At 40.8% G+C, this 19,605-nt stretch overlaps 1 protein-coding gene across 1 annotated transcript in view; it reads right to left on the bottom strand.

Moving 5' to 3' along the window:
• Positions 1-19,605, bottom strand: part of MTOR (mechanistic target of rapamycin kinase) — a 67,047-nt gene that overhangs the window by 7,903 nt on the left and 39,539 nt on the right. The window contains exons 31-49 of the mRNA XM_074161773.1: positions 18,666-18,781; positions 17,231-17,308; positions 16,729-16,836; positions 14,587-14,712; positions 13,803-13,934; positions 10,226-10,341; positions 8,832-8,949; positions 7,859-8,065; positions 7,168-7,268; positions 6,806-6,902; positions 6,083-6,181; positions 5,375-5,497; positions 4,582-4,764; positions 3,816-3,950; positions 3,355-3,529; positions 2,988-3,123; positions 2,145-2,292; positions 1,312-1,434; positions 774-856 (exon numbers count right to left, since the gene is read on the bottom strand). Coding sequence (XP_074017874.1) covers positions 774-856; positions 1,312-1,434; positions 2,145-2,292; positions 2,988-3,123; positions 3,355-3,529; positions 3,816-3,950; positions 4,582-4,764; positions 5,375-5,497; positions 6,083-6,181; positions 6,806-6,902; positions 7,168-7,268; positions 7,859-8,065; positions 8,832-8,949; positions 10,226-10,341; positions 13,803-13,934; positions 14,587-14,712; positions 16,729-16,836; positions 17,231-17,308; positions 18,666-18,781 — 2,404 coding nt within the window. The remainder of the gene's footprint in view (positions 1-773; positions 857-1,311; positions 1,435-2,144; positions 2,293-2,987; positions 3,124-3,354; positions 3,530-3,815; positions 3,951-4,581; positions 4,765-5,374; positions 5,498-6,082; positions 6,182-6,805; positions 6,903-7,167; positions 7,269-7,858; positions 8,066-8,831; positions 8,950-10,225; positions 10,342-13,802; positions 13,935-14,586; positions 14,713-16,728; positions 16,837-17,230; positions 17,309-18,665; positions 18,782-19,605) is intronic.

Genomic DNA, 19,605 nt, shown 5'->3' with positions numbered 1-19,605 from the left:
AATTATGCTACAGGTGAAGTAATGCAAATTGGATTACCACCAGAAGAGAAGAGAATCAATCCAGCCTAGGAAAACCACAGTGCTGCTATTTACGGTGACCTGTTCCAATTTTGTTTTAATTAAAAAGTCTCAGAGGTTTGTAATTTCAATATAAAGACCTTTAAGTTTGGGAATCAAAGCTTTTGTTATGAAAACACTTGAGGGTTTAGCTGTTTTTGCATTACAGACCTTAAATCTAAAATATATTGTCTTCAAAAGTGTTTTGGAAGTTATGATGTCCCCTTTTGACAGTAACCCATATACTAAATCAAACATCTGTTCATTTTATCTTTTTTTTTTATTATTTGTCCAAACCATTTGGATTGCACCTACTTCCCTCCAGAACATGTCTGTATTGCAGATCAGAAAAAGCACCATGTTAAGCAACAGTTTAACCAACAATATTTATGTTTCACAGAATAGATAGAAAAAGATTTCCCACTCTGTGAGTAAAAGGAAAGGACAAAATTAGAACTTGTGGTCCTTGATGTAATTCTGTGTGTATTCCTCTCAAAATGGAAGAAACTCTGACCTGCACTCAAGACACACGAGCCCTACATCTCGTGCCTGCAGTGCTGAAAATAACGGCAGCACAATTAGGTCCTGAAAGATGCTATCATCACAACTCAGCAATAACCACAAGATGTTATGCTAAGAACGGATCCAAGGAATTAACTGATAGGCCTACACAGTCTGTGCTTTTATTTAAAAGAAACCTTTACAGTTTGACTTACCTGTCCCCAAGGCCCAAAATGTACCCGACCATTGACATCACAGCTAGTGAACGAGTGTAGTTTGTTCTTCGGTCAAACCACACCTACAAGTGGAGACAAGACAGAAAAAGCCAGGCAGGCGTGTTAGAAGTTTCAGCTTATATTTTAAATTTATACATTTTTGCTTCCTGCAAAATGCAAGTAAGTACTGTGATGTGCTTAGCTTCGATACACTTCATAAACCTGAGAGGGTTCAAACATCCAATAGCCTTGAATTAGATGCCTACACCATTAAAAGAATATATTCTGGGGCTCCTGCTTTTCTCTCCCCTTGCGCAGTATCTGGAGCTTCAGTGCCTTGGACTGCACTCTGGCAGCCACGGAGATCTGAGCCTCGTATGGCCCCTTGTGAGGGGATACATACATGTGGATACAGGTTCTGAAGTGATTCATCCGGAGTTTGTGATGAATAAACACTATCCTTCACTCATTCTGCAGAGAAGGTAATTCCACGTTATGCTGATGGCCAATCACAAGCCATTCCATCTGCTGAACTCACCTCCGAACTTGGACTTTTCAACCACAGCAGTTTGGCGAGGTCATCACCAGCTGTGTTATTGACAGCATGTTCAAATACTTCTACTTTCTGCATCAGAGTCAGGTGGTCGTAATCTGGAGCCATCTAAAATTGAGAAACAACACTCAGGCACTTTAAAAAACCCCACCTCCAGTAATCCCCAGTTGTACTATGAGAAACACAGTAATCACAAATAATTTCAATATAAACTTGATCCAAAATTATCTGTAGACTGATCAGAATGTTCCCAAACACAGCGAGATGACTACCTGGCAGTGAGTAATTAATTTTAAATGGGATAGCAAATGATTTAGCATCTGCAAAGTAGTCCATATTTAATTAAAATATTGCGAAAGTAACTATGTTTCAAGAAACATTATCCAAATAAGTCTTCTGGGTTTGCGCACGTTTTCCTTTTTGGCAGGCAATTCCAACTTTTCCAGCAATGTTCAGTTTCTCCAGTCTGTCTAATTTTGGCCCTGTTGCTTAGACACAATGTTTGCCGATGCCAGCAGGATGGCACCTTGTGTAAGGCACATCACAGTCACACAAAATTCCAAACACATTTTAGTCACCAGATGGTGACAACTTGTGGTCACTGCTAAAACAGGAAAGGAGAAACAAATAAGCGTGTGGCCAGTTTTACCTCTTGGTAGCATTTTATAACTCTTACCTGATATTTTTGCATTTATTACTGGTACCAATAACAACCAGAAAACAGGCAAAGGAAGAACAAGCTGCATGCCATTATTTTTCATTAAGACACTGAAGTCCTAAAAGAGTGTACCAAAAACTCTGCCAGCTTTGCCCTTTACCCTCAGCATGATGCGATGTTCGATGTTGAGCAGGATCTTCTTCTTCTCTCGGTAGTCTCGGATAAGCGCGTGCAGTGTGTCACAGTGGGGGACCCAACCGATCAAGCCTGAGTTTGTAGACAGGGGAATAACAGCGTATCTCTGGATGCTACAGGAAAAAAAATGAAGAACCAGAGCTCAAATGGTTGTACATTGTGAATTATGACATTTCGAGATGCTTAAAACAACTACTAAATCCAATTCTGATCCAACTTGTCTCTTCAGTAGTTGCTCTGCTTTTCCTCTTTTCAAACAGATCTGAAACATCCATTTGAATAGATTCTGCAAGATAATCTACAGACATCCTCAAAGCTTATGTAGTTCTCACTGAAAGACTGCTTTTAGAAGGTACGTGTTATGTCACCCACGATAGTCTATTATTTGCACATGACATTTGATATGTTCATACTTGAAAGGCACTGTACAGAATGCGCTCAGTGACTATTCACCAAGCTATTCAGTGACAATAATAAAAAATCCTTGCCAAAACGCCCTGTTCTCAGGCTCCTAAGGCAGCACTCAAGCTATCTTGAAATAGCGGTTGCCTCCAAGACCATAATTATTTATAGATGGAACTTTAATAAAATAAAACAAACAATCCCCTCAGGATACATTTCCTCCAAGTTTGAATTCTATGAATATTTTTTTTTTTCTTTCTCTTTTTTTTTTTCTTAAATTCTCTTAGTTCCAAGATTCACCATTCCCTCACAAACCAGCTGGCTGTGCCAAGGGTTACTTGGAAACTGCACCTGCGGAGGGTGTCATTGTGCACAAGCACATTCTGTGACGACCCACAGCACATACCTGAGGTTTTTCCGAAGAGAAGTTGGGTCATTTGCTAGCAGGGTGTTGACCAACCCAAAAAGCTGCATCACTCTTTCGTCTTGGCGAAGGTCTTCATGACCTTTCAGAAGGAACACAAACTCATGCCCATTGCTTCCTGCAAAAGAATTAATACACAAAAGTTTAATGTTGCTGAACAAACAGACAAGAGTAAATACACGTGCACCCAAGAACTGAAAGGGTGGCAGTGAGGCTGAGCAGACCACTAAGAAGCACCTCACTTCAAAGGAAGCATTGGAGAGGTTTTACCTTGTAAATATACAGTTTGACCTAAGAGCAATGACTATTTAAATACTAGAATAGCAAAGGGAAAACTGCTCTCTCTTACCCATTAACGTTAACTTCCTGGGCCGCTGCTTGGAGGTGATGACCTGCAGGGAGGGTGCAATGGACTGAATGCGTATGATGGGCTGGTTGGGATCATACGTTCCCGGCACTGCCAGTTCCAGGTCCCGGCACATTAAGAGTTTTGGTGACACGTACTGTAGTTCCAAAGAAGTGAGCTATCAAAAACAAAGGAAATACAACCCCCTCAGCATTTCAGTTAAATCTCACTGAAACATCTGAAGAGTTCATGCTGTCAAGGGATCTAGAACAGTTCAGTCAGTCGTCAATACTTCAGATGCTTGCAGGAAGCGCTGCATAAGCAGCAAACTTGCAGCAAATCACGTGCAGGTATTTCCAGAATACTGAATTTGAATGTTTTGAGTAACCAGAAAACATGAAACAAAGATGGCTGTTGACAATTTGCACTGTAAGAGCCACAGCGGAACTGCACCTCTCCCCTACCTGAGGCAGCTGCTTTGAGATACGGCGGAACACGTGGTAATATAGGTCCCAAGCCTGAGTTAGGTCTTTGACGTTTCCTGATTTCATGTACTTCCTGCACCATTCCTGAGCTTCCATTAGATCTCTGCCATAGGCCTAAGGAGGAAGTGAAAAACAACAGAAAACGTTTCTACAGGGTATAGTGGAACAGATGGTAGACTTAATACCTACAAAGAGCACCACAGTCTATTTTCAAATTGCATTACAAATACTTGATCTCACATTTTTATAGCATATCAGAATTAAAGATCCAGAAATTCCTGGATTCAAGACACGCACTGAGTTTATCAGACAATGTTGCTCACAAACAGACTTCATGATAGGAGGCAACAGAATGAACAGAATCACCCTTTAACAGTAGGTTCACAAGCTCAAATTAATTCCTTTTGCTGGCTTGAAGAAGGGTCATCTCTACTGTCTGTGCTAGTGGTTACCATGAAGCAAAGCAGCCTGGAAATAGAAGAACTAACTGCAGAGCAGTTTTGTTTTCCAGACCTTATCAAACATCCAGTCAATATAAGACTGCAGGGCAGTCTGGACTACCATGGCCCCTGTAGTTCTGTAGCCACCAAAAGCAATGCAGATCTGAAGATAAATATGAATAACGAAGTCTGCAACTAAAAATGAATCCCAAGAGAAAGGTCCCTTAACACATCTGGGGCAGGTGGCTGTCCTGGTTGCTTTTGAGGGCATGCAGAAGGTTACGCTCTTGGTCATTTGCTGATACCTGATTGAAGGATGTCTCTTTTAAAGTCTGAGGCCCACGCTCCATCATCGCATGAAGTGGTTCCAGCACCTCAAACATTCCCTTCACATTCCTTTCTCCAAAGTATAGACGAGATGCTTCTTCCAACCCTTCATGCCACATCTCATGCCATAGGATGGCCACACGGATCAGCTCTTCACTCACCTGTTTTAGGACAGGAAAAAAGATTAAATGCCCAAAGGAAAACACTATGACTGTACACTGAGTTACAAATGCAAAAATCCTTTCTTCTCCAATGATTATGAAACATTTGTTGCTGGCAGCTAGAGGGAGCCACAAGAACTCCCACAATTCTGTTACACTTCTTTCTGCAAGAAGCTGATCAGGCTTGTCTTGCCTTCTTTGTTCCCTTTGAAGTTTTCTATGTATTTGTGTAGCTTGGCCTGAAAGCATTACTTTTTATATACTCAAAAAAATCTTTAGCAAATTAATTAAATTCCTTTTTCTATGCTATGCTTGGTAAATTTTGTTTCCTCTTTTCATTACACAAAATATATCTCTTTATGAAACAATGATTCTTCATTTATTTCTTTTCTAAATTTATTTGCAAGGAGACATAGGAACTCAGTGTTTGATCATTAAGATCCTTTTTAAATTAAAGCATTCTCTTGGCATTATACTAATACTGTAACTTCTTCCAAATGCAAAAGACCCAAATTAATTGTACTTGAACAAAATTAACAATTGTGTTACTATACCTGTAGTACATCCATTCCTGAAACACAGAACACATTACGGTGCAGCGAGTACTCACCATCATTGCCTGCTGCACCAGAGTGTTACTGTGCTCACACATGTTTTTCAAGATCTTATTTGCCGCGTTGTGGCGAGCTGTGGTTGTAGATTTAGAGGCCACAGTCAAAGGGTAGATCAAAGCCTACAAGGGACATCAGCCAATAATATTTTAGAACCACACAGAGGAGCTACATAAATTAAAAGATTAGCAAAGCATTAATAAATTAGCAGCCTTAGGGCTAGACATGAGAAAGCAAGCTTGCTTCTGTAGAGAGGCGATAGGAATTTGCTATTCAAAGTCTTCCAATCTGAAAGGCTTACAAGACTAATTCATTGAGTAGCAGAAGGACTTTGAGAGCCTGTATCAACGAAAACTGTTTTTAGTATTCTGCGATTTTCCACACCGTAGGAAGAAATTCAGATAGAACGTCTGTGACAGTCTCTTAATAGTCACTTAATGAGATTTAAGAAAGTGATTTGGACTACCCAGTATTCTATTAGATAGAGAGAACTTTCCCTGCTGCACGGCTCATTCACCTCTTCTTTCCATTTTTGTGTGAACAGTGCTGAGGTGAAAGAAGCAGGGGGAGAAATAGTCCCCATCCGCACTGTCCTCACTTGCTGTGACTTCCAGTGTGGGCACCTAGACTAGGTGAGAGGGAATGCAGGAAATGCCTACGCTGGCTGTCACAGCCTGTGAAAATCCCTCCTCTAAGCCAAAGCTTACCTGGGGATGGTACCGTCCAATATCTGTGAGGAGCTGATGAATGAGACGTCCTACTAATGGTCGAGGGGTGTCAATTCTTGCAATGAGCTGAGGGATAACCTAGTAGTAAGGACAAGTAAAATAAACATCCCTGTCATCTCATGCGTTTAGGTCACAAGCTGCTCTGCTCTCTACTAGAGACCTCAGTCTCTCCAGGAGACAGAGACCCACCACTCATTTTTAAGATGGTCAGAGGATAACACCAAGTTCCAGTGTCAGAAATGCAGAAGAGCTCAGTGGGATGACAAGTGTTCTGTGCAATTACAGGATCCTCTTACGGAAATAGTACGATGTGTTTTGAAGTGTAACACCCAAATAACAAATAAAGCCTACTTTTATTTATTTACAAGAGTCATTCTGTAAGACAATCTTGAAATAGACTGAATTCCATCAGAGCAGCACAGCAGTGTTTTATACTTGATCACCACTGAATGCATGTTATTTTTAATTTTAAAATTTTAATTTTCTCATTCATATGCACTAATCTGCATATAAACACAGAAATGCACGCAAGAATGCTTTTCACGTCTCTGCTTGTTAAATCAGTTACAAATTGTACTGCGCACTGCTCTCGCAAGTCACCTACAGAGGATTGTTTAGCAAAGGACCATCATGGATATCGTGTAATAAATCCACAAGCTCCCCCCAGAACTGAGATTTGTCTTAGCTCTTTGTGTTCCTTACCTGCAGCCAAGTGTCTATTTGGATTGCCTTGACTCCTTCTACCAAAGCCTCATTCACATCAGGCCAGTGACCATAGTCAAACCAGAGAGTAAGGACTCTTAAAAAAGAGAAATACATTTGTTAGGAATGAAACAAAAAAAGCCATTCCAGTCAAATATCTTCAGACCCATTTACAAGTGACTGCTCTTCCCAGAACCTACAGATAGTAGGATAAGGGCTAATCTGCCTAACACAAATTAGCTTGGACTGAACTATTAATTTATTTTAACTATAACAAAAAAGAGCAGAAACAGGTTCTACCTAATCTTAAACCATGTGCCCTTATCAGCTGGATTTCATTTACTATGTGCTTTATTACATACCTTAGAGTGTCTTGTAGGTTGTTTCCTCGAGATAGAGATATGGATCGGAAGAAACCCTGGACAGCAGGGACTGTGTACATCAAGAGGGTCTTGGATAAATCCTTTTGGAATAAAAATTGCTGCATTAGTTCTACACAAGCACATCAGTCCACATGAATCCTAAACTCAGCAAGGGGAAAAATCCACATTATAGTTAACTTGTGCTCATACTCCTCTTGCTGCCCCTGGAATTTATGCTTTGCTTGACTACACGTAGGTCTTTCAGCCTGGCAGGGAACATACTGTGAAGTGGTTTTATACTTCAGTTTGTTGGCAAAACTATGGACACCAAAGCAGCCTAAGAACTACAGCCCTACTATAACTGGTCAGTAAAAGAGATTCCTCACAGTCTTTCATGAAGGGATTAAACAGAACTTGTTAATGCACATTGTATCACCTCTGATAGCCATCCATGCCTTTGCTTTATTTTACAGCTAACTTATGATCATTTGTATTAATTTAGTCCTCTTCCCTTACAACTGAGTTAAACCTGAACTTCCTCACTTTTGCTGTAAGCTATGAGCATATATATACAGATATACAGACAGCTTCCACAAGCTAGGTGTCATAGTAGCTTGTTCCTTATCATACCATCTTCCTGCACCTAAGCAGTAAGTACCTATCTCTCAACATAAGCCGGGAAGAGGGATACCTCTGTGACTTTCTTTTGCACTGGAGATGGGATGGGACTGTTCTCTGCACTCTCTGCATCACTCTCACTGTTGCTGCCCTCGGTGTTAGCACTGGTGATGCTGGCTCCACTGGCGTGACGTAGTTTCTTCTTCTCATCTCTGGCCTGGTTTTGATGTTTGTAGTGAAGTACTGCTTCAAAGTTCATCACTGCCCAGGCATGCCAGGCCTGCCAGCAAGAGAGAACAGAAGTCAGAAGGAAGATGAATGCTTTCTGCAAACTGTGCTTTCTAATTATTAGAGACAATAACCTAACATTTCTGAGTCTGTGGACAACAATATTAAGTAACATCCTGCATACGACACAATGCTTTGCTTTCTCTAATCACTTGTAGTTTAATTGTCTTATTATCTTAAATAACATCACGGTGAGTTCTGGGCCAGAAGCTTCCTGTTGGATATTAAGGCAAAAGAGCTCTGTAGTAAAAATTAAATCACACTCGATTCACACACATCTTAATTTTTCAAAATTTAAGATTAATGTGTTAGGACTAGGGGAGGTGTAACAGGAAGACATACAGGAGACGGCTGGCCAAATATCAATTGAAGCGAAGATCTGGCACCAAATATCAATTGAAATTTCACAACTCTGAAATCAAAGGCTCTTTGGAGAGTTAGCAACAAGGCTGCTTTCCTAGTTCAAGTATACTGAGTGAGAACTCGTTCAATTTTTTCCATTTAGATTATAATTTCTCCTTCACCGTTAACTGTGAAAAGCAAGAATAGAAACTGAATTGTTTGACAGATAAAACTCTAAGCAAGAATCTCATGGTTGCCTTGGGCTGCCTTCTCTGTTTTTTTTAATCCTACTTGCAGTAACAAGGCAGATAGTTACAGGCAATCTTCCTGCAATCACCTTCATTTCCTGTATTATGGGATGGAAACAGATTTACTGATGTCTCTGCAATGATGCCCGACACCTTTTCCTTACTGACCTTGTACCAGTTGCGATCGTGCTCTGTTGCAGCACTGTAGTATTGCAGGACTTTGGGGATGGTGCTCTCGTTGATGCCTTGCAGGTTCAGCTGCCACTCGCCCAGTTTCAGGAAACACCTGGTAAAGCAAAGGGATTACTGACTCAGAACCTTGAATGAAAGCAAAGGCTGATGGATTGAGAGGCAGACATCTGAAGTCTAAAAGACATTTCATGCGGTAACCCCCCTCTAAGCCTCTTCTGCAGACTGGGAGCTAACACTTGTGAGTGTGGAGCTAACCAGGTAATGGTTTAACTTTTCAAGGGAAAGGTGAGGTTTGAACTTTTTTCCTCATTTATATCCGTTGTAAGAGAAACGTAAAAGTAGCATTGAAAGACTTCACCAGTATTGATAAAATGCAGCCAGCGTACCTGCTGGCTGGCCACACTTATCACCATACAAACTGCCATCTGGAGAGAACACTGTGACAAACAGTGGAAACACAGAGCAACTGCTCTTCCCCCAAGCCAGAACCCCATTAAGTCATCCCCTCCCAGAGAAAAGGAAAAACAACATATTTTTACTGCAGCAGGGTGGGGCTGTGAAGGTTTGTGCAAAGCTTAATACTTTGCTCCCTCAGTAGGCTTTAAATGCCACAGTTACACAGCTGCCCTTTCTATATTTTGAGTTTTCCAGAAAGCATTGTGCAAGCAAAATATTGGGTGCAACTCATTACTAATTTGTATTCCATGATAGTCACTCTGAAAAAAAAAATAATCAGATGATGCTGCTATCAAGTTCCCATTCTTATAAAAGCAAATCAAGTGCCTGCCTCCCTTGGAAAAAAAAAAAGCAAGCCTTCAGTAGTAAGCTCCATGCAATTTCTTCTGCAATTTGGAAACAGGTCTGGCACCTCCAGATCCACAGAGGAAAATGGAGATTATAAGATGTGTTTTTAATGCAATAATATTTTAAGAGACTATCACATGGCAGGCACCTATTGCCCAAAGCACTGCTGTTGTATTAAGGGCACACGCTGCCAAGCACAGACGTGCCAGGCATGTGGGAAGTGTTTCTTTCCTACTGACTGGATCTCCTGAAAACCAAAGAAATAGCCACGCTGGGAGCTCTGCTTTCTGCCAGTGAGACACAGCACTGGAAAAATACAACCAGCCGCCAGCAACAAATACAAGCTTGTTTATGCCAATGTGTCACAATACGTTTACGGAAAATCTTATGATAGATAAGAAAGTCATACCAAATGGGTCTCTACCAGCTAAATGAGAAATTCCCTGTTCCTTTTAATCAAAGCATGGGCCTTGTCTGAAATGTTTCATCTGCACAGACCCTGCAACCTCAGGAAAGACATCAGTTTCACTGTGTAGCTAAAGGGTGTCCAAGGAGCAGGCACTGACCGTGCCATGAGCTTGTGGAGCTCCTGCTTGTGCTGCTGGTCCTCGGTGGCAATCGCGTGCTGCGCCTGCTGCTGCATCGTCTGCACGAAGTGCTGCATGTGCTGGAATGCGTCAATCTGCAATTGCATGATGGTTACAGTAAGGACCACAGGGGTTAAATATAACTTCACAAGAGAGGAAGACAACGTGGAAATAAATTTTCACTGAAACCAAAAAATACTGTTTTGTTTTCTTTAAAAGCCTTTTAGCCATTTACATCCCTCTAAAATCAGTTTATACTGATGAGGTTATACATAAAGAGGTTAGAGATTCTTCATGTCTCAGAAATCTGGCCACTGTATTGCTACACTGAGGAACAAATAACCACATCCTTCCGACGCTGGGCACACCTCCATATCGTACATACAGTCAAAAGCATGACTGACCATAACATAAGCTAATGTTGTGCTCTGATGTGCAAGAACTCAACTCCGGCAAAGCAACAAGGTGACCTGTACAAGAAGAAAACTTCAGCAGCAGACAATGTCCTGTTACTGCTCATGCGGAGTGAGATTCTAGTAACGAGATAGAGATGTCTCATTTGCAATTGAGCAAACACATTGAAGACGGTCCAGTAATTCCAACAATCAAATGTTTGTAGCTTACAAACTGTAGCTGACCAGTATCTGTACCTAACAGACAGGATCACGGGGCCAGAGAAGCCTGTCTGCGATATGCTACAGCCTGAAAAAAAAAACATTTGAGAAAATAATGCCTGAAGCAAAACTTGCAGCTTCCTGATCTAACCCCTCAGCTTTGGCTAGGCTTACGGTACACATCATGGGACGTAAACTTTGAGTTGTTTCAACAAATTAAAGTCTAGACTTCTTCGAACGTTGTTTAAGAAGTACAAATGTACATTGCTCCCTTGCCAGCAGATTACATAAGGCAGTAGTGCTAAAGCTACTTGCACTACCAAATTTTTTGATGGAAGACTCTTTAAATTCCTTGGAAAGAATTATGTGTTAAGAAAAACTGAAATTAAAGATTTAAGAAAGAAGTATGCACACTTCACTGGAAACAATTAGAGTAAAGCTCTTGCAATCTGTGAGGTCATTTCAGGTCAGAAACTGCAGAATGTGCTATTAAGAGCCCAATTTACTTCTGTTCCACCTACAGGAATGAGCTACTTCAGAGTGAGACAAGAATCACCTCATCTTTGCCATTCAAATGTCAGCGTGCACAAGTCAGTAGTCAGAAAAAAGGGTATTAGCCCAGGATGACATAAAAGAAAGTATCACACTATTAACATTAACGGGGGGGCATTCCACAGCTTGTAACCTGGATACTGGGTTAGAAGTGGGGGGGAGGGAATAACAATCGTATAAATAGTTATGCTGTTATGCCAGAGTTTTGTCAAAAATAGATAAAAATATGTTTCCAAAAAATTATGTGTCCCTCTCATATCTAGACACACCCAATCTGCTCTTCAGTTTCCATGAATATTGAAAACTGATCACCATGAACTGCCAGGCAGAGGACTTAAAACTGAAAGCAATAAGTTTTTCTTTAACAACTGAATTCCTAAGTTAGTATGCAGCCCTGTTATGGTATGTGTCTGTAGAACGCAGCTGCTGGCAAAGGTCCTTGATAGAAGAAATGCAGCAGGGTTTGCTTCTCCATTATTTTATCTGTTTAAGAAAAGATTGCTGTGCAGCTCTGCAAGTGCCTGGTGGCTGGTTCCCATCTAGATGCCCGTTTTTTCCTGCTGGATCTGGCAAGTGCCAAAATGACAGCAAGTGAAATATTTTAGGTCAACCAAGAAACCTTGAACTCCTCAGCTAGAGGAAGTGGTAATTTCCTACCAGACCAGCCACCTCAGTAGCTTATTATTTAGCATACCAAATCAAGCGAACATACACAGTTATATAAAACTCCAGTCTACTTACATCACTAGGTCTAACTATGCATTCTGTAGTTAATGATAGTCACTCAAAACAGGACATAAGGATACACCCAACCATGGAACACTCCTGGTACCAGGAGAATTCCCTGAACACTTTCAGTGTTTGGTATAAACAAACACGTAAGTCTCACTCCGGATTGCAAACTCCATTCTACCCTAACACAGCTTCTTCTGCCGCAGAGCTGCACCTTTAACCATCAATTTCAATCTACTTTCCAAGTGCCACAAAGGGGCTGAGTGATTGAGTCAGACCTTCCAGCAGAAGGGTGCTCAGAGAAAGGGTTGAGATTAGGCAGGTCTAGGATTAGTGCTACCTTGGTGAAGTATTTCTCCCTCAGCACTGTAAACACCACCCAGTTTTAATGTGTTAGAAAGAAGGAAAAAAAAACAAACACCCTAAGCACAGAGCCTAGTTACTGTATTAAAATAGGAAATCATTCAATGAGCAAGAGGAGGTGATTCTAACCACATCTGTTCCTCCTTCTCATCTTTGCTGCTTTAGGAAAACCTTTTATTTTTTTTTCCTGTCTTCACGGGCTCCATATAACTCTTGCATCAGTTTATTTTAGATACGTTCTCCTCCCCCAGCCTCTTAATCTTTGTGCCTTTTGTTCTGCTTTCTACAATTCCATCAGTTTCCTGCATCTTGTCTATTTCTTTATCACAGGTCAAACACAGAAAAGTCCAGTTTTTTCACTCAAAGAGACAGAGAGGACCCATATACTTCTTGGGTCATTTACTGAAGAAAGTAAGAGACCATTACACTATTTTACAAAGCCAATAGAACAGGACCTCATCAGCAGCTCCTTCTGGTTTTTAAATTCAAATAAAGAATAGTTAGGTCATGGCAATGTTCCCACAGCAATGGCTCTGCTCCAGTGCTGGCAATCCCAAAGACAGGAAAAATAAAAAAGATGTGGCAGAATATGAGGATAAATGGAGGCTTTAATGCATATTAAAAAAAAAGATAAGTTATCCAGTCTGGAGCTTATTGGATTTGATTATGTAAATTCTCCCTGTGTTGCAATGTCAAAAACATTCACCCTTGGCTCTTTGGAGCCAAACTGTTCCCATGACAAAACCCTATGTACTTTTCAGCTGTCTTTCAGTTAATTTTCAATAATGTCCTTAATAAAAGTCAGTTCTGCACAGCAACTAAGTACAAACTGTTCAGGATATCTTTCTAAAACTGCTAATAAAAAACCTTTACTTCCACCTTTCAGCATGTAGCCCTGATCATAGGTACAGTGTGGAGACCTGGCAATCAGAACAGTAGATGAAAAGTATCAAGCCTGCACAGGAAAATCCTGGTGCGGACAGAAGAGCTACTCTTGACCATTAATCTTGGCTGCATCCTTTGGGTACCTGATAGTGGTTTAGCAAAAATAATCTCACCATGTAGGAAATAAAATTAGGGCCAGGCCTTCTCTGTCACTACAGAGTTTTAAAGGAAAATTTCAAAAGCTTATATTCTGAATAAGGAAAGGGATTAATTACTCTTTTATAGGTGAGCAAAAATAAAACCTTGACTCAGCCTTGACTTTGTTCTGTGGGGATTATGAAGAGCAGACATGCACAGCACCACACCAGACCTGAGCAATGAAACTTAGAGAGAACCATGTTCTTTTGTACCTTACGGGCGCTCTTCCACATGTGTTTCATGTACGCGTAAGTCACCTGGGGATGGACTGTTGGCAGCGGGTGGTCCAGCTGTCGAGATGGATCTACTCCCAAGAGCAGGACAAGGGTCTTATGGGCCAAAGCCTGGAGAAAGGTGCAAAGAGAAAAATCAGGTTAAAACAAGTTCACTCTTACCTCTATTTCATATTGACTGCAGAATTGCCCGCCATTAAAAAATACCTTCTATCCTCCAGATAAAACACAGACATATCAACGTTATTACCACTCCCTGGACTCATAAGAATACCCCATGATAAACCGTATGTGTTCACTGGGATCAGAGCATTAGAGTCTCATTTCAGAAGCCAGTAGAGAGTGTGAAGCCTCTGTTTTAAGTATTTTTGGTAATAAATCTTGTGGTGAATGTTGAAATAGGATAATGTTCAATGATGACAACATCACATTCTAGATTTGACAAAGAGTGCTTTAGCAGAGAGCTATTATTAATAATTACCAGTGCTGTCTAAGAACTTCCAGGTATAGCATGCAACAAAATACTGGCTCTGAGGCTCTCAGGTATAATACTAGTCCCACAAAAATAACCTTGGATCCAAGCATGAACTCTATACTTGTTACAATTTTAGTATTTCAACAATTTTTGACCAGTCTCCTCCTCAGAGGAGAGCCCATCCCACTTGGGCAAGGAAAGTATTTGGAAATGCTCAAGGTTGAAGCACCATGACAAAGCCAGTCGCCTAAAAACCTGCTGTAGAGGGTAGAGCTTGATAACACTCACCAGTCTCCCACTCTTGCCACACAAGCTGGCATACTTGAGCCAAGTTCTCATGTCCTCATGAGGATTCACAACAAGAGATCGGACCATCAATATTCTCTGCCAGTCTTCCACAATTCGTTGACAGCCCTGAGAGAAAAAGGCAAGAGAGAACTTGTTAGAGTTTTATCTCCAATCTACTCCACAGAGTCTTAATTCAGAATCTGAAGGGACTTTTCCCAAGATGGAGAGACTTCAGTGTCCATAAATCACAGCAGGCTGACATTACGAACTAAGCTGGTTATTTCTTTAACACTGCAAGGTGTGAAGCAGGTTAAGTCCTTGACTCTTATGCTTCACAGCCAGCTCGGTGTTTGCAGTCTAAAGAGACCCTCTAACAGAAAAAGTAGAAAAGCTTCTAAAGCAGAAATGCCTACAAAAATCAGGAAAGCTCTTTGTGCAACTTCAAAATGAGTCAAGAGTTTTCCAACCCTTCTCAACCTAGTTTTAAAGTCTATTTTTGGTTTAAACAGAGACAAATCTCAATATGGAGACGGTACAAAACCAAACGGTTGCACAGATATTTTTGTTATTGCCCTTTTTCCTCTCCTTGCAGGTGTTGCTTTTAGAGGCTGGCATGACTGAACTGATAATCTGCCAGAAAGTGCAGTTCCAATCGCTACCCTGCTTGTGCAAGCATTGTCTGGTCTTCATCTGTCTGAAGGGACAGGGACAGCAACACTGTGAGTCAGAGCAGGATGAGTCTGTATTTCAAACCTTCAAGGATGCTATAAGAGAAGCAGGATTGTGGAAGGGACAGTAACGACCAAATACATGGTGCCTTCTGTAATGGCGAAGTACTTCAGGGTAACAGTGATGGTGTGAAGTTCGTGTTGATCCAGAGACAACTTAGACTTAGTTTTGAGGTAAACAAAAGAATTTCCAATGGCAGCAAGCACCTTAGCATCAAGGCGTCTACTGCTTTCCCTTTTTCTTTTTCCCCAAAATAGAGGGCTGGTAAGTTAGGCAAAGCTTGTTCACTAATACCCTAATAACCCTCATCCAATAAGCATTTTAAAATTATTAAAAGGCAGCTATAAAATGTGCAAGAACTCTATGTACTGCTTTCAGGACTATAAACAGCTGTATTCAGACATTACATTTCCTGTCACTCTCAATTTCTCCACCCCACTGGAATGCTCCTGAGCTTTTCCAGACAGGAATGCAGATGGAAGACTAAAAGCTTTGTCACAGTTTCCCGAACGGCTACAAAATACGCAGCAGCACCAGCCTTTCACAAGGAGGCAGATACAGCAGTCACAGTGAGGAACTCTGCACAGGGAGAAATTCTTCCTCCAGGCAGTGTATCAAGATTTGGTATAATAAGAGCATTTTACCCTCATTATTCTTTTTTTTTTTTTTTTCTCCTTCCCTTGACAGAGTCACCTCTTTAAACAGTATTCCTGTATATACTACTTCATCTGATGATGTTCACTTTCACTGTAGGGATGTCTCTTGTAAGGAAATAGTCTCAAAATATCTGGCTGATTTAAATCTTCAGAGGTGCTTTAGATTTTTTGCTGTTTAGAGTAAGAAAGGCACAAACTTCCAAACTTCTCTTCAAATACAGGAAAAGCAGCATTGCTAAAGAGGACAAGGCTAATCAATTGGAAAGGTTCTTGTAAGAGGGCAAAAAGGTACAGGACAGTCTTTTACAAGCATGTGAATTCTCTGTCCAGTTTTCCAGCGCTATGAGAGGATTTGCTTCTCCTTAAAATGCAGCCAACCAGGTAAAAAGTTCAAACTAGCCGTATGCAAACCAGTGTTTCCAGGTGAGATCCAACACTGAGATAAGCAGCCTTGGGGAGATGTTACTAGTGTCTCAATTTTGTACACATCTATTTCAACACTTAAATCACACCACTACGGTGTCACATCAGCAGACACCTCAGGAACATTAACCAACCAAACAGAAAACAAAACCAAAAAACCCAAACAACCAGGACAAACACAAAGGAGACAGAACGCATGCAGCCATGTAAGCATAGGTGCTCTTGGGATAGAAAGAGAGACCGAAAGATTTGCTGAGCCATCACGCTGGCTCGAAAGGAAGCTGTTCGTGCCAGCACATGAGCATCTCCATCCTTGATCTTTACATAGATGTACCTGCAGTCTTTCCCACCAGATCTGGCGGATGATCTCACGGCGTTCTGGTACAAGTTTATACTGGATAACCTCTTCCAGCTCTGACAGCATCTGGCAGGATACCATCGCCTGAAGGAAACAATCACATTCCATCCCAATCACTACAGAATAAATCTATAATTAAGGAACAGTATTTTGGCATCAAAATCTTAAGTACATATGCTGCCCAACAGGTAAAGTACAGACTGCTATATACTGGTATCTAGACAATCTGCTGATTCAAGCTTTCTGAATGTCAATTCTTATTTCTTTTTTTGGGGGGGGGGCGTGTGATCTCACTTCACTGCTTAATTTGTCCCAAAATTCTTATTATATTTCTTATCTGACAAGAGTCATTTAGCTTGTGCGTCTGCACCAGGCTTATGTTTGATGCAAGTGCTACTCAGAAGTTTTATGGAATTTCTAGGGACAGTCTGAAGCAGCATTCTCTGAGGAGAATGAAGGCTGAGAGTCAGACACTTACCCCATAGGCTCGACTGTAGCTCTCTCCTGCCATGGCAGTCAGCTCAGCGTCTAGCAGATCTCTGGCTTTGTCAATGCACTGAAACAGAACAAGATATTGGGGCAACAGTGGTATGTTTTATCTAAAGTCAACTGTTGGAACTGCTACTCATCTGTTCCATCTCATGAACAAAGCTGGCATTGTTCCCTTCTCCAACATGAACCAGGAAAAGATGTTATCAATTGACAGGAAAAAGAATTGACAGGGAAAGAGTGTCCAGGGGCAGGTGTAGGGGAAGTCAAGGGGGCTTAATTTGTAACCCACACAGTCTGAAGCCTGTCTTTCTACCAAATCAAAGTTTGCAGTATTTCTAATCCTGCTGTCATTGTAGAGGTCATCATTAATAACATTTAATTAATGGAAAAGGAAGAAAGGAAAAGGAAAGGCAGATCTTAAAGGAAAGGCGATGATCACATTTTAGTGCAAGAGAGTCGGTTACAAAAAAGCCTTGAGAAATGACTCTTGATAATATACAATGATAGAAAATAGCTTTCACTGTTTTACATAACCCAACAGGTTTTTATGAATTTTACAGGACAGCAAATTCCATTTCTTTTCCTCCAACTAAGACGTGCTCTTCAAGCATGAAATAAACTCTGCTCTGGTTCCAATCATTATATAATCTTTCATCTATATGTTTTCCTGTTCAAAATGTTAAAGGTTAATCACAAACTCTACCCTTTTGAATGCCTGGCAAATTTTACTGTGCACATCACCCAGAAATCTATGTTTGGGTTTTGACAGAGCAGACTGAATTGCTCCTTTATCTAAGCTGGCAGAACAGCACAGAATTCTGAGAAATGGTACTTGAGCTTCCTTGGAAAGTAAACAACATGCTTCACATCTACAGAGGGGGAAAAAGTCGCTCTGCAAATCTCCTGTGACAAACGAGCATACCAACATGGCTCTCTTTAATAGACTCATCGCTTGCCTTTATTTCTCATCTCTAAGATTTAAGATTTATCACTGCTGCTAGAGAAATTCAAAGAAAAGTTCTGGTACATGAAAAAGAATACCCATGAAAAATCTTATGTGTGCCTTATGCCATGAATGCCTTTTATCAAGCAGTGCCTTGTAGAATGGAACCTCTGCTGAGATAATCCTTATGCACTGTCTAGAAAACAGACATAGAAGTAAAGAAACCTAAGAATGACTAAGCCATTTTTACAATCTACAGCACTGGACCACTTACTGTCTGTATATATATTCACTGCTGTGTTTCTGGAAATACAAGAAAAACTCAATCACCAAGGTCTAATACATCAATAGAAAAAGGGTTATTGGGCAATTCATAGATTATAGCCAACCGTTTTAAAACAGAATGTCTTTCCATGAGGCAATATAGCCTAGTTCACCTTAAGTCAGGTTTTGGGAAGCCAACAAGGAAGATAATTACCTGCTGTGCCAGTGAGAAAAGGTCCTGATGAAGAGCCAGTACAGCCCTGTAGAAAGCCCCATCGTGGGTGTCCCTTGGGATCATGCAGGTATATTCTTCCATGCTGTCCCACTGGCCTGTAGAGACACACACACCCGCACTAATGCAACAGCCTTCTCTGCAGGATAAAAACAGAACTATGCTACAGTGCTCAGACATCAGCCACTAGGCCTGAACGCTGGGTGGTACTTCTACAGTTTAGTTCTCCAACAGCTTGTCTTTCGCAAGGACAGTCTGTGTTACATACAGAAACTGTATATGTACGTACACAGAGTTATAGACAAGCACAAACATAGGCATTTTCCTTCTAGGCAAATTGTTATCCTCATGGAAAAGGTTCTTGCATTCCTTGTGATGAAAAAGTAAAATGCTGACATTTCCAGAACATTTGAATGAATTAGTGTCCTACAAAGCAAAAGACTGATTTTCCTCAGCAAAGGCTGGCAGACAGCTTCTCTAGTAAATATCTGGCTATCAGGATAACTGATATTTGGACCATTTATAGATTTATTCCACTTAAGATTGTCTGCTCAGCAGACACAACCTATCAAAATGCTCAATAGATGTTGTTCTGGTTTGTAAATAAAAGTCTGCCACAAATCTGAGAAATTCCATTATTCTCATCTTAAGTCTGAGTTATGTTCAATGTAAAACTAAGTAAAAGGGACCAGTTAAGCAACTGATTACCTGCGCAGACCAGTAAGGCAGTCTCTCTGATACTTGAGACCACACTGGGAGACCTCATGTAAACGCAGGTTTTCCGAAGGGCTTCAGTAGTGAATGATGCTTACTTCATATCCCAGCATAAATCGTGTTCTTTGATTTTGCCATTCCTTATATTTTGTAATTCTGAAGTTAAAACTATCTGTGCTTCCATAACGTGTGTTGTCACACACTACCA

This window comes from Numenius arquata, chromosome 20, assembly GCF_964106895.1.
Source record: "Numenius arquata chromosome 20, bNumArq3.hap1.1, whole genome shotgun sequence".
NCBI lineage: Eukaryota > Metazoa > Chordata > Aves > Charadriiformes > Scolopacidae > Numenius > Numenius arquata.
Note: the sequence above shows the minus strand (reverse complement) of the source record. Positions and strands in the feature narration are given on the sequence as shown.